The sequence below is a fragment of the Oreochromis aureus genome, linkage group 7, assembly GCF_013358895.1.
Source record: "Oreochromis aureus strain Israel breed Guangdong linkage group 7, ZZ_aureus, whole genome shotgun sequence".
Lineage (NCBI taxonomy): Eukaryota > Metazoa > Chordata > Actinopteri > Cichliformes > Cichlidae > Oreochromis > Oreochromis aureus.
In genome coordinates, this window is record NC_052948.1 from 15,894,105 (window position 1) to 15,912,623 (window position 18,519).

An 18,519-nucleotide genomic window follows, 5' to 3' on the forward strand; every position below is an offset into this window, starting at 1 on the left:
AGCAAACTGCCACATTTGATTCCCAAAGAGCTATAAGCTGAAAATGTGATATGTCTTAGCATGGTGTGCCGCGTATCCTTTAAAAAAAAAGGAAAACATGGGGTCCTCGGGCTGTACAAAGTGTACAACCCGAGGACAAAACAAGCCGAAGACCAAAGACTCCATCTCCAGATTAACCGGACATGAAAGTCTTGCTATTAAGAAAGACAAAGTAATATAGCAAAAACCAGACATAGGAAATGTGAAACGCACCCAGCACATCAATTGATCCCTTTATTGTTCACTTTAGGTTCATAAAACTACAATAAATGTTAAAACTTACCAAATATGCATCTGCACAGCGCTGTCTCTTTAAATGCCCTTTTTGCTTTGTCTGGTCCTTGGTTTTTTCCCTGCCCAGTTGAGTACAGAGGCCAGCTCCTTTGTAATGGCATAAACCATTACACGGCGGACTCGCACCTCCAGTGTGGTCCAGCAGCACCAATCAACGCAAAGCGTCTCACCTATAGACACATTTTAAGAGATGGAATTAGCGTGTCTCATGTCTTAAATGTGTATGCAAGTGCTTGTGTGTTTACTTCATGTAATTGATGATAGAAACATGTCATTTAGTTTTCCCTAAAGCCTGATTTTCAAGTCATACAAAGAATAAACCAAAGTATTGGCAGTACAATGTATTTCTATTCCCTTTTGTTGGATATTCATTTGTTAGTTCTTGTAACTGCTAAAAGTGTTTACTAGTTTTTGCCTGTCACATATATTTGTTATACCATGTAAACTGTGAAATTCCAAGATTTTCAAACTTGCCTTGTAATAGTGGCCTCACAGAGTCTCTGGAATCTACAGAAAAAAAAAAAAAAAAATCACAACAAGATGACATTCAGGAGTATAAATTGTTTTTTTTAAGATAAGAGTACAATGACATTGTGATGCAGCTTTAAAGCTTTTTTAAAAGCATACCATCTATAGGGAAGACATCAGACTCTGCATGCTGGCGAGATCGCAAAGCTGTGTCGGTTTGTGCCAGAGTGGCGAAAGGTGCCGGGAGCTGGGTGGGGCATTATGATGGTTGCTATCAGTGGGCTGGGGGCAGACTGCGGAGTGATGAGGGCTGTTTAGAAAAGATAATTTTTAAGTATTTAAGAATACAGACAACTTGTCAAAAAAAGTTTCCTCGTGTCAGACACAGATATGTACACAGACACTAGACAGTATTTTATTACCTGGTATTTTCACTCGAGGGGCCTGGGGAAACCATTTTTTGTAGGCTGCTCATCCTCTGAGTCCGTATATGTGTACAGGGATTTGGTCTAAAGAAAAGAAATTAAAAACGGTCTTAAGTAATTGTAAATATGCTTTTGGCATATTGTTTCCTAAAGTTAGTTTGATTTCTAACAACACACACAGGAAACAGAGACGTGCAAGAAGGTACAGTATACAATGAATTTTTGAAGTGCACAAGTGTACACGGCTTTGCATTTTTAAAAGTTTACAAACTTCACACTTTTTGGACTATATTATGTGGTGATATTGCAGTATGCAAGCACCACAGATATGTACAAAAGACAAGATTATAAATTCTTAACAATCAAAGATATGTTTGTGAATAAAAAGGTTTTACTTGTGCTTTCTTTTAAGACTGGTCTGGGTTTCTTCTTCGGACTGAAGGTCAGACGTATCACAGCGTTCACGTGGATATCTCTGAAGACTGCGTTCTGCTTCGTGAAATGTGCCTGGAAATACAAACACAATGTACGGCCAGACATACATTACGTGTGGACAAAAGGTGCAAACGCATAGAAAAATCAGCGGTTTCAAAAATACGCTGGTACGTGTGGACAGCCTTATTATTCAAGGCACAAACGGAAAGTCATGTACGCGTGCAACGTACAGTCACGTGGGCATGCTGCGTGAGCATTCAAACTGAGTCTAAAGTTTTCGTGTGCGAATTGAAGCGAGTGCTCTCCAATCATCAAAAGTAACAAAGTCATTGAACACGTTTATACAGTTAACTTTACGTTTATCAATCATATATCACAGATTTAGAATTTTTTGTAGTACTAAGCAACTACAGAGCGAAAGTCTGGGTCAAGCGCCGAGGCGACGGCAAGAACAAAGGAAAACTCGAAGCGTTAAAGCTAGCTTTGTAAGGGAATATAACGAAGAAATTATGAAACAAAAATGTTTTCTTTGTTGATATACTTTGTTCGCAGTGCAATTTATTTGTTGCCGGATTGCAAGAAGTAGACACAATTTCGGGTTCCCACATTTTGTGGGAGCAACGTAAATAACAGTAAAAAAAACTCGTTAATGTACAACATTAACGAGTTTTTTACTGTTATTCAAATGCAAACATGGAAATAACGAGTAGGAAAAAAAATCATTCATTCTTACCTTATACTAATCGTGGTGCAGGCCAGTGCAGTGCATGAACTGATGCCTTCTCCGGTCAATTCCGCTGAGAGTAAATCAAATGTCCCGCTCTACTGTAGAAGACAATGAATACCTGGGGATGTACCAATGTGAGAGGGTGCTGCGGAATAGTCCAAGTGATCGCTGCTTTAATTTCCCGGTCAACTATACATAAATTGCACGTAGACACGATTTTTAAAGCTGGTGAACTAGACCAAGTCATTGATAACAAATGAACAATAAATCTACTTTCTCTGGTACTTTATACCCGATCAGTTGCAGTGCAATTTAATGCTCAACTACAAATCGATGGTTTTGATGGTGACCGGAGCGAATGATCGTCAACTATAAATAGACGTTTTCTCGACGTTGTTGTTGTCACCTGGTCGACTATAAATAGATCAAATATCAATGACAAAAAAACAACGGTGAATCAACATCGTTACAACGTCTCTATAGTAAGACCGTCGGTTTACCACAGTATTTCAATGTTGTTACAACATTGGCATTTCAACCCCGACCATATACGACGGTTCGGATGAAAAATCAACATAGATTCAATGTCGTCTTGCTATCTGGGTACTTCGCTACTTATAAAATCAAAAGTCGCTACTGAGTACGCCCACAATTTGAATTAATATTCAAACCTTTTTTGCAGCCAATGAGGCCGTGGGTCGCGACCGCGCCAATTTAAGACGTAAGCAAAGAATAAACTCCGCTGCAGCAGCAGGCACAGGTGTCTAGAGATGCTAAATGGTGGAGTATAAACTAGTTTATAGATTTGGAGACAAAGAAGCCAAAATGGAGACAGAGGACAACACTGTCAACCATGAAAACGATGTAGAAAGACGGAGGACGAGTGCCCGTGGCCGTACCTGGAGGAATTTTTCATGTACAGAGGGAGAAAAGGAGACAGCGTCCAGATGCAGTGGAAACTTTGTTTGACCTCTACAGTCATTTCAGCTTACAAGACTTCAGCGTCTAATCTAAAAAAACACATTGAGGTAAGAGGTTTTACCTGCAGCCAGAGTTGGCTGCAGCTGCAGTCCTCTTACCCAAGTTCAAGACTTCCTGGACTGACAGAGCAGATGTAATAGAGGCTGGTAAGGATTCATGTGATCCCATTTTTATTTTATTTTTTTTTTACATTTGAACACATGCTTAAGTGAGTATTTCACCTAATATGTTGTAAGTTATTGATGGTCTGTCCTGAATACTAAACAATCCTTCTTGAGAATTTGCCGATTTTAAATTTGTGTTCAGGAAGAATCACTGAAATTTAAATAACAAAATTGTGTTATCTACTTGCAATTACAGCCTTGACATACATCAAACAACATCTTGAAACGACAGAGCATGAGAGTGAGGATCAGCAAAGAGAGTCATCTGATGAAGATGAATTCTTCTCCAAACCAATCTCCAGAAGGCTGCAAAGTGCAGTTGAGCTTGATGGTTATCTTGCTTGTGCCACAGACACTATGGAGCTGCTGCACTCCTTCTCAGCCATCAAAAACCTCTCTCTTAAACTGAACACAGCTCTGCCTGCTTCTGCCGCGTGTGAACGACTTTTTAGCTGTGCTGGTTTACTCTTCACAGCCAAACGAAGTCGAATAGCATCTGTTAATTTAGAAAACCAGCTCTTGCTGAAACTGAACAAAAGGTTCAGAAAGTAAAGTGTGACAGAAATGCTAAGAGTTTAAGACACTTACCTGCCTGTTGTTCAGTGTATGGGGAAAAGTTTAAACGGTTCTACGCATGTTCAGAAACATTTTTGTCATTGTTTTAACAAACAAAATTCCTCCTTTTATATCTACATTTATTTACAAAACAAGTTACCTTTCTATACCTTGTTCATCTGAGAAATGTGCTTTGAGCATAAATATTTATACTGGTGAATCGAGTTAAATGCCTGCTATTGACGACAGAATAAAACATCAGTCTGTTAAAAAGTAATTAGTACTCGGAGTAGTTTTTGAGAAGAGTACTTTGTACTTTTACTCAAGTATTTTTTTAACACCAATACTTTTACTTGTAATTGAGTACAATTTAACCAGTGTAACAGTACTTGTACTTGAGTACAAATTTTGAGTACTCTTTCCACCTCTGGTAATAACATACAGAAAATACAGGTTAAACGAAAATAAATAACAGTTTTTAAAAAGTCAGTAATACACATAAAAAGATGAATAAAATGGACAATAAATAAACCTAACAATAAATAAATAAAAAAGATTAAAAGTGACTATTTAAAAAGGAAAATCTCAAGTGATACTTCATTATATTTTTAGTTTATTGTCCAACTTCATCTAATTGGTTTTAATACCTAATTATTTTTAAGACCTAAACATTACCTAGTTGGATTTTTAAAAAATCTGTTTCTTTCTCTTTTTTTTTTTTTTTTTTTTTTTTAATTGTAATATTGATAAGCAGGTTTTAGTAAACAGGCTTTGTGTCAGGTTTATTTCCTGTTTTGTAAGTATCTTTATGACTCTGTGTTATTGTACCTTCTCTGGGGATCTACAGTGCCTTTTTTCTCAATCACTTTGATGCAATCCTCACAGCAGAAAAGTCATTCTCACCACTCTTTATGCAGTTCTCAGCACAGCATTTCCCCACCCATGTTAGCCGTTCTCATTGTTTTTTTAAAACATGCTGTTTTCAATAAAAATACCTCAAACATTTTTCATATATGTACAATACACTGTAATGCACTGTCAGAAGCACCAGTGAAACTGTCCTTCAGCTGAAATATAGCAAATATAGATACGTTCTCAGATGAGGGTTAGTTGCAACAGAGTTCAGTACTCCCAGTCTTGTGTCACAGGTGCATGTCATGGCATGTCATGCTAGTACAAGGTTGGATCCCCTTTTGCCTTCAGAGCTGCCTTAGATTCAACAAGTTGCTGGAAACATTCCTCAGACATCACACAGTTGCTGCAGATTTGTCAGCTCTGCTGAGATCTGTTGACTGTGGAGGCCATTGATACTCTTCTGCATACCTTGTTTATAACGAGTGCTTGACTGAGTTATTTTTGCCCTCCTATCAGCTTAAAGTAGGTTGGCCATTGTCTGACCTCTGACATCAAGAGGTAGAGATAATTGTGAAAGAAATTTCCCCCAAAAATCAACAGTTTCTAAAATACTCAAACCAGTCTGGCATCAACAACGATGCAACGTTGAGTCACCTTTCTTCCCCATTCTGACGCTCCGTCTTTACCGTATCTGTGTGCCTAAACCCCAACCCTAACCCTTTTTTGAGTTGCTGACATGTGTGCATAACTGAGCAGTTGAACAGGTGTACCTAATAAAGTGGCTGCTGAATGTTTGTAGTTGGATTTTACTGGACTATGTCCTCAGATTGTATATATATTTTCTTTGTCTGTTTTCTGATGCGTATACGTTCATATACAGATTTTAGCTTTTCTTCATTTCGACAGTTTTGTAAAGTTTTAAATAAATCCTTCACATTTTCACACAACTGGGAGAGAGCCAGTAACGTTGTGGTAAAAGTGAAATGGTTGTGAAAGAGTTTTATTCATTGATCACAGCAATGAAGTGACTGACTGACTTTTCGTGTTCTGACAAATGTCAGAATGTCCAAATCCTGATAGAACTGTTATGTTATATGTCTCAATTTCTGCTGCTGTCTTTGCCGGATCTCACTTGGAAAAAGATATTTTTTAATCCCAGAGAGACTTTTTAACTGGGTAAAATAAAAGATATGTAAAGTGAATTTGCCAAAACTGATTTCAGCTTCTACCTCATGACAGGAATGTTCTTTCTGACTCACAATGACTTCATTTCTTATACATGGACTCGAGTCATTAAATATGAAATGTTGTAACCAGTATCACGAATCAATAGTTTAAAAGTTGTGACTGTTTTTGTGAAGTCCTTCAATTATTCATTCATTTAGTTCATTTAGTTAAGCTTTTAGTAATACAAATTCATATTATTCATATTATAATAATTAGATCAATTTAATCCAGACTTCAGTTTGCTGGAGAGGTTGCAGTAGCTTGCAGTTGTTTACGGAGTGTATTCTCTTTGTTGGAGTGCCCCTGTCTGGTGTGTTGGTAAAAGCTCCTGCACTAAGCTGATGTCATTTCTTATTGTCAGGGTTTCTGTGAGTCAGCTTTGACACTGGTTGGTGCTGTTGTGCTGATTGTGCTCCGGCTGCCATCTGGAGCAAAGAAAGCGAAATTCAAGCTCAAACAAACAAGCCATAAAAAATAAATTATACAGAGGGGTGGCACTATTGCACCTGCTTCATCCTCTAAATGGCATCTAGTAGTCCATTATGTTTGCCATACTGACGGTTATCTTATCTGAAAGATAAAATAACTGTTAGCTATCTTTCAATTTGTCTGCTAATGTAGCACATACATGTTATGTTTGCACTGTTACCATCAATCTATAAAATGACTGTAAAAGAGAACATTTAATACAAAGCTCATAGGACATAAATTCAATGAAAACACATTTTTAATAGAAAATTAATACATTTGAGGTTTTGAACAGGTATTTCATCTGGACATCTGGTCCAGATGAACAGAATCAACCTTTGGAGATAATAAATTTGAGCTTTTCACCTTTCAGTTTCGAAGTAAAATAATAGCGGACAAAATAATTATATCTAAATACTGATTGTTTTTAAGTCATTGGTATAGGTCATGAAAATGAAATATGCACTTGGCACTCAGCTAAAATAATTATTTTTGATCATCATGAAAATAAATAGGGTGGCCAAAATATTAGGAAAACCTCTCAACATTACAGAACAAACTGCAGCCATTTCAAAACACTTAAACCTGGCAAATTTATATTACTGTATTAATTTAGCTATGCCTACATGTGATCAGTAAGTGACTACTGATAAACTACTGAGTGTCTGATGTCTGTGAGCAACACTTTTAAAACAGAATAGCAGCCAAATCCACCAAGAAACACAGAAAAAATGTGCCTTCATAATGAAATGCCAAGGTAAATATATGGGAAAGTATTTTTTTGTAAGATAAAGTTCTAGTGGCAGGAGAGATTTATACAATGCATTCAAAAGTACTTTTAGAAAGTCATGTTAATGCAACTCTAATCCTTTTTTTTCTTCACACATTACACAAAAAGATTGTGCACGCGTGCTGTTGTGGATATAAACTTTGTAAGTTGATCCCTCACAACCACGTAGTTAATCCCATATGAAGATGGATGGGGAAGAGGACAAAGGTCAAAACGGCTTTTTTAAGAGCACAGTCCAGATGAATTGCAGGAAATAAAAAATAAATGTCCTTTACAATCACAAGTCTGTGATGCAGTCTCATTGCAGTTAACACAGACAACTGGGAGGACAGTGTTGTTTGCTAATCATGTGGGTTAATGCTGAGTTGTGTAGGTCAGGTGATTATTTATCTGTTGGATTGTTTGTTTAGGCAGACCAACTATAATCACTGTAGATTAGATTTAAACATTTATGACATTGCTGATTAGTAACTAATGGGTTTTTTTGTCATTTAGAGGACAGGGCTGGGCGAGGTCCTGTCTCATTTACTGAGGACTTCTTTATTAGAACATGAATGCATGGCAAACTACATTACATTTAGTGCAACACAGAGGCACACCCTCTGTTGAATCAACCTTTTAAATAAACCAAAACAGACTAAATGCTAGAAAGCACAAAATCTGGTAAATAATACTCTATGTAAGTAATGTGAAACTGTTTTAACAGTCATTGTTTTCCCCACTGAACATCTTTAGTTTTTTTTTAAAAGGATATCACGCCATATGTGCACTGCTAAAAACACAATGTTCCTGTACTGTATAACACATAAACAGGTGTGCAGAAGGCGAGGTTGAGCCTACAGGGACTCTAAAAGCACCTGATGGTCTCATTAGAAAGGGATCAAGGAGCTCAGAGGGACATGACCAAGGTTATTACAGCCACAAACTTTGCTCAGTGTTGGTTGAATGTATATCAGTCAAGTAAATTTCTTTTGACCAGATTCTATTAAATGTAAATTTCTTTTATATTGTGCTTGTGTAACAATATTACATGTAATAAAATTACTTAAAGTCAGTTCGGTTAGTGTTTGAGTGAAGGGTGGCACAGTGGTGCGGTGGTTAGCGCTATTACTTCACAGCAAGAAGTTCCTGTGTTAGAATCCAGGCTGGGGCCTTTCTGTGTTTAGTTTGAATGTTCTCCCCGTGTCTGCATGAGTTCAAGTTCAAAGGCGTGTATGGGAGTTAGGTTAATTGGGGATTCTAAAAATTGACTCTAGGTATGAACGCCAGCGCGAATGGTTGTCTGTCTATGTGTTGCCCCTGCACCAGACGAGCGACCTGTCCAGGGTGTACTCTGTCTCTCACACTATAACAGTTGGCATAGGCTCCAGCCTGTGAGTCGACTGCTTTCAAAAGGTTCTGCTTGTATTGTAATACCAGTGCTGACATGCAGGAGTAAAACTGAAACTGAAATGAATAAAAACTCAACTAAAGCTAAACATTTTCAGACAACAAAAGCAATTTAGTTAACTAGAATACACGTAAAAACTAAAGTTTTGAAAAAATATATTATATTATGTAATATACAGTATATTTCAAACTAACTGGGCAGCTCAATTTCTTCCTCCTGATAGCATTTTCTTTAAAGATATAACAAATTTGGGGTCGACTTGAAAGAAAGGCAGGTGTGAAACGTAAAAGTGAGGTCAGAGGTCAAATGCTACGTGATATTTAGAATCTCCATATATCATTCCTTATATGCCCATATGTTGTCAATACAAAAAATGGCAGTAAGAAAACTAAATGTAAGTGGCTCTATAGCATTATTATGACTTTGACCTTCAGACCAGTCGATTGAGGAAAAGGTCAGAGGTCAAACATGACATGATAATTTAAATCTTTATACAGTACTCTCTAGGTTAGGTTCATTGCTGGTCCTAAAAACTGACTATACGTGTGAATGCCAGCGCCTATGTCTGTTTGTTTGTGTTGGCCCTGTACCAGACTGGTCATCTGTCCAGGGTGTACTCTGTCTCTCGCCCTGTGACAGCTGGGATAGGCTCCAGCCCCATACCCCACCCTGAATTGGAGAATGGATGGATGGATGAAAAACCTTAGTTATAACATTTGTTAATTGTGTAAAAATCTATTATTCTTGCCTGACAAGGCTTTGATGGATGTGTTTACTGAGACTCTGGATGTCTACTAAGACTGTGTTTCAACTGCTTTCGAAAAGTTTGTTTTTATTGTAATATCTGTACTGACATGTCTAAATCCCGCCTCTAGCATATGCACTCCATACTACAGTCCTTAAAAGAGTGAAGCGAACGCTGAAAATTACAAGTGAACTTTCATCATTTAAACTTTGGACTGGTTTATAGACACATGGTCCAAAAGCAGATGGTACATGGGGGTGACATCTGAAGCAGTAAAACCAGTTTGACAAATACAAAACAAGCACAGTCATGATGACAATGATGAAAACTTTTCGTTGTAGGCTTTTTGCACCAAATTTAAACTTTATATAAACATAACCCTCCAGCTTATACGTTTTATCTGCTGAGCAGTTTACGTGATAAGAATCTGCGGGCGTGTACACAGGAAAATGACCAGCCATAAACAACAAACCTACAGCATGATGATGGTTTAAAGGGCAAACTCGTAGAGTGCTACTTGAAGCCTACAGTGACAGAGATGTCACAGATGACTTTATTAATAATATTAAGCATTCTCGCACATCACGTAACAAATAAATTGCTGGTCCATCACCGGCTCAGCGGGTAGCACGTACAAGTCACAGTTTGTACCGTAAACAGTGCTTTCCAGGCCGACTACGTGCAGGCGGGGCGGGAATGTTCCCAACCCGCCCACTCTGAGGTGCTTTCAGGCCATATTCAACAGCACAGGAAGACAATGTAACACTTAGAAAAAAGTATAAACTTTTGGGATATACCTCACTCCGTTTGCCAAAAAACCCACAATAATCTCCTTTAATGCCTTTAGTTTAGTTAGGTTACAATGGCTGTAGAAGCTAACGCCGGAGTTTTAAACTGACGGTTAAAAAAGTCGATTGTGATTGGTGACTCGCCTGCAGGGGGCGGGACCGGAGGTGCCAACTGCGATTTGGCAGCGGGTAGGGCTTGAAAGCGGTGCTGGTACCTTCTTCACTGAGAGGAAATTAGAAATTAGGTCAGACGGACTTTTTCCCAGCCTGAGAGCATTACGCCTAAACGGACGGTAACACGGGAGGTTGACAGCGCTCCTGCTGAGGTAGGCCTGTGCTTATTGACGTTCTTGTGTACCCGAGCACCACGTTATCAGCTCTCTGCCTGTGCTGGAATGATTGTGCTGCTGCCAGCTTGTTACGCAGCATGCAGCAGCAGCAGCACTGCCTTTGGCTCAGACTGGGCTTGACTGGACCCGGATAGATGAGACCTGTGTTCATGTTTGTTTTGCTGTAACAGCTCTGAGGTGGTGGTGCAGAGTACTAGTATCCAAATCGGGATGTTTAGCCCTTTGTGGAGCAGTTCTTTCGTATGCAGCATTTTTGCAGAAGAACTCCAGGGAAGGACCTGTTACTTTATAGCACCGTTAAATGTTATGAAATCGTACACACTGTGTGGGGTTTTTTGTGTGTTTGTGTCTGTGTCAGGCCTGTTGGGCGCCTGTGTTACAATACCTGTGGGTAGAACCACAGATAAAAACCACAAAATCAAAATCATGACCTCACTGCCCCCCCCCTCCATTATTGTGCATGTCAGCATTCTAGATATTTGGGCTGATTTGCAACTAACTAAACATGCTCTTACATCTGATGTGAGTTTGAAATCCTGTTTGTTTTATTTCCACCAGCTATTCCTGTATTGAGCTAAGCTGTTTACTTTCTAGCTAATGGGAAACAGCAAAGCAGGAAGTAGAGATTGTTGTCATGTTTTTGTGAGCTTTAGCACTAACCCCAGACAGCGTAGCTGATGCTGACCTAAAACGACTTGTCCTTATGGTTCAGACACAGGATGGCTGCACTGCGTCATCTCAAGCAGTGCCACCCAAGGGGCATTGCTATCTCTAATTTTCACACAAGCAGCCCTGCCTCTGCCAAACAGCATTACAAAATGCTTGTGCTGGGAGGAGGAAGTGGCGGTATCACAATGAGCTCCCGGATGAAGAGGCTGGTGGGAGCAGAGAATGTAGCTGTGGTGGAGCCCAGCGAGGTAAGGACACACTAGAGGATCACAGTAACCCAGCACCCACTGCAGATTTAGGCTTTCATTCATTTCATCCGTGACTTCATGTTTACATTTCTGTGCTTCAGACCTTGAAAGGAAACTTCTGCACAAGTTTGTGTCAACAACGTTTTAAAAAAATTGTTTTTCAGATCCACTACTATCAGCCAATATGGACCCTGGTTGGTGCTGGTGCAAAGACTGTAGCGTCCTCAGGGCGTCCCACTGCAAGCCTTATGCCATCTGGAGTGAAATGGGTGAAATCTAAAGTTCAGGAAATTAACCCAGAGACAAATACTGTACGCACAGACGACGGGACTGAAGTAAGTTTACACTAGGAAACTGTAAAATTATAAAATGCCTTAAAAACACGTCATGTGTCTATTTGCATGCGTCTGTATATGTGTGAGAGAGAAGCTGAATATTATTTTAAGACCTGACCTAAACTTGTTTTCTCCCTGCAGATCTCGTATGAATATTTGATTGTGGCGCTTGGTTTAGAGCTCCATTATGAGAAGGTGAAATCACAGTTTTTTTCATTTGTTTAATCAGCCAAAGTTTAAGATGGAATCTGCCAAATTCCATCTTAAGAGATTTATACTCTTATTTATACTTTTTTCTGTTGTTTTTATTTGTAGATCAAAGGACTCCCAGAGGGGTTTGGGCACCCAAAAATTGGCTCTAACTACTCTGTCCAAACTGTGGAGAAAACGTGGAAAGCATTGCAGGATTTCAAAGAGGGCAATGCTGTGTTCACTTTCCCAAATACTCCTGTGAAATGTGCTGGAGCGCCACAAAAGATCATGTACCTGTCAGACGCCTACCTCAGGAAGGTACTTGAATCTTTGAGACACATTCAAGAGACAATGTTGAAAAATCAAATGTGATTTTTTTTTTTTTTCTGCTTCAATTGAAGATGGGCAAAAGAGCAAAAGCCAATATGATCTATAACACATCATTGCCTGTGCTCTTTGGGATAAAGAAGTACGCTGACTCACTGTGGGAGATTGTGAAAAAGCGTGACCTACAGATTAACCTGAGGCACAACCTGATTGAAGTGCGTGCAGATAAGCAAGAAGCTGTGTTTGAAAATCTTGACAAACCAGGGGAAACCAAAGTGTTCGAGGTAACTGTAACAGCAACTTTAACTTTTGTTTTATGTATAAATGTCCTTTTTAAGTACTGATAAAAAAGGTGTTTGTTTGGGGGGGGGGTATTTTTACACCTTAATATATAAAATATTTGAAAAAGAAACCCCAGAATAACCAGAATATATTTTTTTTTAAGTATGAAATGCTTCATGTTACACCGCCAATGGGACCCAGCTCGGTGATTAAAGGCAGTCCACTGGCCGATGAGATCGGCTGGTTGGATCTGAACAAAGAAACTCTCCAACATACCAAGTATCCAAACGTCTTTGGGATCGGAGACTGCACCAACCTTCCCACAGCCAAAACCGGCGCAGCTGTTGGTAAGTGTGTTGTGCACTTAGTTTGAGCATTGCGCCAAGAAAAGTCTGGAAAACTGTTCATTCATTCCACAGCTTCCTCTTGTGTGACCTGCTTGGACTTTTGGTTGAGTTTTTTTATTTTTTTTTAAAGCTACTATCTGCTGTATTACACAATCATTTGTTGGAACAAGACTATAAATACACCACCACACCCAGTGTTTCTGTGGGGACATTGCTTATTTTAGTAGGTTGGTCAGTGTGTCAGGTATCGTTTTGTGAGTTTGATTAGATCCTTACATTTCACAAAGAAGGTTTGCTTTTTTTGCTTTTTTGTATTTTTTGTTGTATTTGGCATGAACAGATGGTACAAAGCTTTAATCCTGAACACTTGGCTAATTTTGGATTTCCTGTGAAATTGCAGCGAATGCAATCTCTGTTAATAATAAACTACATTTCAAGCAATTCAGCGTAGACTTTAGATTTAACATGTCGTGTCTCATCACTTAAGGAAAATATCCACACTTTATTGTGCAGTAGTTTCATTTTTCAGTGTGGAGACAGATTGCCAGTTTAGCCATTCTTCCTGGATCATCCTGCCACGGTTTGTCACACGCGATGAAAGGATTACGTGAACAGATGTTCTCAGGTGTTTTAAGCCCAGGTTTGGACTGGACTAATCAGGCAGAGTCAGACATGTCCTGAAGCCACTCCAGATTTGTCTTGTTTGTATAATTCAGGCCATGAATTCCTGCAGAAACTTGACTCTTCATCGTAGTGTTCGGTTTCTGTGCTCTGGAACTGGTTTTGACTGCTTTCCTTCCTTCAGCTCCAACCAGGCTGAGACGTGCTGGCATTAAGGCTGATATGAGTCGGTGATGAGCAGTGGCCGAGTGTTAAATACATGGTCTGTTCAGTTCTGACTGGATAGTTCAGTTTGGAGTTCTTTAAAAGCTCTATGGCAAACTTCACAACGTTGTCTAATGGCTTTTTACTGAGAATCACTTCTGTGTAGCTGGGGTACTATACTGTTGTCCTTCTGGAAGGTTTTCCTGTGAAGAGCATTTCTGTTAAAGTGATGTTTGAATCCATAACCGAGGAGTGTCCTGCTTTGTTGCTCAGCCAACTTTACCAATAGAGTCCTCTGTCTTTCATAATTACTTTTCAGTTCTACAAAGAGCTCCTCTGTTTTTGTCCTGAATTGCGGTTTGAATTGGTGGATCTTGCATACACGCATGTGTGTGTATATAAAACATGTTTTTGCTCAGTCATAGTGAGGTAAGCAGTCTGAAGCGACTGTATACCTTTGTAAATGTATCGCTCACTGCTTTTCTTTTTTCAGTCTAGAGGATGTGGCTGTTTTTAGCCCCTCTAACAGCTGTAGTGTTGACATTATCTGTCGGTCAGTCCGTCTGTCCGTGGGTGAAGTTTGATCTGGAGGGAAGTGTGTCGGTAAAATGTAACACAAGGTGAATAAGTTTCATATTTTAGAGATGTTAAAAGCACATGAACATACACCGAATCCTACAGGAGCCGGGAGGAGCCTGGGAAGGTGATCTAGTGAATATGGATCTACTCTATGCTGTCTTCTGGGTGTACAGGCCAACAGACCACTATCTATAAATGCTTCAGATTTCGCTGTAGTCTTCTTTAGGATAAGAGCTCAAAAGTTTAATCGCTGTGTGCTTAATTTGGAACAGTAACTGCTGTAAGCATCTCTGGCTTCTGATTGGTTCAGATGTTTTAACAAGCTACCTGAACTTGTTAAATTTAGTTGAGGCTAATGAAGTCAGAGAGCACAGTAGCCTTACATGCTGCCTGCTATGTTTGAAGTCTTTTATTCTTCTGCCACATTTCTTATTTTGTAACACAGACCTCTGAGCGCCTCAGAGTTGAGTTTGACTCGCGGCTTGCCCACTTTGCATCGCCAGAGGTCATTATGCCTGATGTCAACTAAATGTTCTTCACTCTCTGATGTAATCACTTCCTGTGTATACTCCACTTCAGGCTTTAATTCCCGTTTAAGAAATTGACCCAACCTCACGTTGCTTAATAGCTGAATATCCCTCGTATATCGTTCCCTATAAGCTTCTGTGGCAGTAAGAAACATAGTTTGAAATGGTTCTTTGTAGTATTATCACTTTGACCTTCAGATCAAACTATTGACATTGAAGGAGAGGTCAAAAGTGACACATTTTAAGTCTTTATACAGTAGGTTCTGTATATCGACAATGCACACCAAATTGTAAGAATCATAGATTCTAGATTTTAAGGCATTTTGTCAATTTTCAACCAATAAATCATTGAGTTGACCTTAGTGGATGGAAGCAAAATTTTAATGGTTTGTTAACATGACCCCACTCTACACCCTTACAAAGTTTTATCAGAATACATTCAAAACCTTTTGAGCTAATGTGTTTACAGACAGACTGATAATACACAAAAGCACTACCGAGAAAAATAACCTCATTGGTGATGGTAAAAACCAACAGTAAAATTCACAGCTATGTTTAAGAGTCAAGGTAAGAACATTTCCACACACAAAGTGTAAAGCAAAATCAAGCGATTCTGACTAAATGGCTGTGTAGCTTTAAGAAAACCACCTATGACTGGGGGACCTTCAGTTTGCAAATGAGAATAGAGGTTGGACTCTGGAGCAATGGACAAGAGTCATGTCCGAACTGGATTCGCCCTGTTCCAGAGCGACGGGTACAACAGGGTATAAGATAGGTGGGTGAAGTGATTCACTTATCATGTTTGGGGCCTGCTGTAAAAGCCCGTGGGGGCAGTGTGGTGATCTGGAGTTGCTTCAATTGGTCAGTTTCAGCAACATTGTGTGTCCAAAAGTAAAGACTGAATGACCAGGCTTTTCCATCAAGGGCATATTTTCTTCTACATGCATGAAAATGGAAATGTCACAATTTATTTGGCTCAAATTGTAGAACAGTGGTTGAGGTAGCATGGGACATTGTTGTGGCCAATCCAGGGCAAACAGAGTCCAGACGTTCAGGATGTGCTGGAGAACACTTTAATCCCATCATCAATGGAAACTCTTTACAAAAAAAGGAATGTAACTCTGGATGGAAATAAATGTTGTGGTGTTGCACAAGCTTATCAGAGCTAAAGATAGTCCAACAAAACGTGACTTTTGTTTTTGGTTGAGCTTTGTAATTGTCAGTATGTGCAGGCCACCTCAATGATGGTGGGCATTTTAGGACCTACAACAGCTTCCAGCAAACTTGACCAAGATAAACATGCTGGTGTAATTCAGTTTATCGAATAACGACTCATTGGATATGAGCAGAATTTAAACTCTTTTTGGTTGTTTGTTTGTTTTTAGCTGCACAGTCTGCCGTCTTGAGCCGAACTATCAGCAAAGTATTGAAAAAAGAGAAACCAGATAAGAAGGTAAGTGTGACAGCTATGATTCATGTGTTTAATTTTCTATATGGTAAAGCTGCTTCTTAGGAAATACGTCTACTGAAAATCACACAAACTGATAATCTGTCCTTTTCTTGTTTATTTAGTACGATGGGTACACTTCATGTCCCTTGGTCACAAGCTACAACACAGTAATCCTGGCAGAGTTCGACTACAACGGACAACCGCTGGAAACGTTCCCCTTCAACCAAGCCAAGGAGAGGCGACTAATGTACCACATGAAAGCAGATGTGATGCCTCACCTCTATTGGCATGGCCTTCTTAGGTATCTTTACAGTTAATTAACAGCAGCTAATTAGCAGCAGTTAATCCGCGATAACAACAGCTTTGTCTTTATTTGTCTCACGACAGGGGGCTGTGGGGCGGACCGGGACCTTACAGGAAAATCATGCATCTTGGGATGAAATGAAACCTCATCTTCAGTTTGAATCTGAAAGGAAATTCATTGTGTAATCATCTACCAAAGGGTGGACACGCATATGGATAAAGGAGTAATGTGAATGTTTTGAACATCATGATTAATCAGTCTCACAGAAAAGCTCATTTAAGTAGCGTTTTTGATATTACTGTGGAATTAAACGACTGGAATGATGGAGTGGGTCTAAACTGCTCATAGATCAGCTGTTTTTGTTTTTTGGGTGCTTTTGACAGCACAATGAATGGCCAGTCGAGATGCTTTCATAAGCCAGAGATGGGTTTTTATAGGGACCGAGAACAAAAGTTTGTAGAATACTCCATGCTGTTTGCATCACCTCTGGTGTGGAAGAATATAAAATTAAAACCTCACATGCAAATGTAAGTTGGATCATTTCAGTTGTTTGTTTTGTTTTTTTTGTTTTTGTTTTTCAGTTATAGTTGGTCGGCATTGCCAAAATTTATATAGTGACATTAAAAAACCAACTCTAAATTGAGGTTATTTCAGGGTAGCCATTAAACACAGCATATAAATATTACTCTTTCCCCAGATTGCTACATTTAAAACCGTGCGCATGTGCAATTTAGTCATTGTGCGTGAGATGTGTTTAAGTCTTTGGCTTTATTTAGAGTTTTAAACTAATCATGGTACCACACAATGTGTAGGATTTGCCATTTGGGGTGTTTGAACATTAATACGCAGGCTACAAGTGCTTTTTCTTACATTTAGACGTCAGTGTCTGAAGTAGAGTTTTGTACATAGTGATTATTTTTTGTATCAGTTCTCAACTGAGGCGGAAACATCTTGGTGGCTGTACAGTCAACGCTAGTTTCATTGTATTAAAACAAAAAAAGATTACCCTATAATCATTAAAATGACTGAAGCTTATGAAACCTCATGTCAGACTGTTATTGCAGGAGAATATGAAACATCAAATGAATTTTGTTATTGCATTAATTATTACTACTATATAAACTACAATATTGGACTTTAATGAGCAGCTTTGATTTGAAATGGTTAAATGTGTTGACGTCTTGGAATTATGTTATAACTTTAGGGTTCTTCTGTGCAACTGCCATGCTCCAATTTAGATGTGTGGATCATTATCCAGACTCTATTGCACCTTTTACACAAGCGGTTTTCAGATACGGGAGGGAGGCCAAAATTTAATGGCACAGTTGTGTAAAATTCCCCGTATGTCCTCTGAAATAAGAATATAATAGGCTCTCAGATGAAGACACTTTTGATAGCACTTTTGCATAATCTGAATCATCTGTTTTACCTGATCACTATCAATAGACTTTGATGTGTACTAGTATAAAAATTGGATTTAATTTGCAAAATCCAGAGACCTGGGTCACTGGATTCAGACAGACTACTCTTTATTCTTCTCTCTGCATGTTAAAGGTCATCAGCAGGACAACACTTCTTATTGCAAACTGGCAGAATATGTCAGTTCGTGATCAACTTCCCAGCAGCAGTTTAATGTCAACGTTAAAAACATCAATAAATGTTGGAAACTTGCAGGGATATTTGAATGACTGTCTTGGATTTCATGGATGTCCAGAGTTTGGTTAAATGCCAAG

At 39.0% G+C, this 18,519-nt stretch overlaps 1 protein-coding gene across 1 annotated transcript; it reads left to right on the plus strand.

The window, feature by feature from the left end:
- The first annotated feature begins 10,318 nt into the window (after positions 1–10,318).
- On the plus strand, positions 10,319–18,457 carry sqor (sulfide quinone oxidoreductase). Its single transcript, XM_031755654.2, has 10 exons — positions 10,319–10,677; positions 11,414–11,618; positions 11,783–11,953; positions 12,095–12,148; positions 12,269–12,463; positions 12,547–12,756; positions 12,918–13,101; positions 16,418–16,485; positions 16,605–16,783; positions 16,870–18,457. Exons 2-10 carry the CDS (start codon positions 11,421–11,423, stop codon positions 16,925–16,927), a joined length of 1,317 nt encoding a protein of 438 aa, XP_031611514.1. The 5' UTR covers positions 10,319–10,677; positions 11,414–11,420; the 3' UTR covers positions 16,928–18,457.
- Positions 18,458–18,519: the final 62 nt, after the last annotated feature.

What these genes read in the sequence shown, in the direction of transcription:
- sqor (XM_031755654.2), top strand. Translation starts at nt 11,421, where the DNA reads ATGGCTGCACTGCGTCATCTCAAGCAGTGCCACCCAAGGGGCATTGCT. An exon ending in GCACAGACGACGGGACTGAA is followed by an intron (nt 11,954 to 12,094) that starts GTAAGTTTACAC and finishes TTCTCCCTGCAG; the next exon opens with ATCTCGTATGAATATTTGAT. An exon ending in GGGAAACCAAAGTGTTCGAG is followed by an intron (nt 12,757 to 12,917) that starts GTAACTGTAACA and finishes TTTTTTTTTAAG; the next exon opens with TATGAAATGCTTCATGTTAC.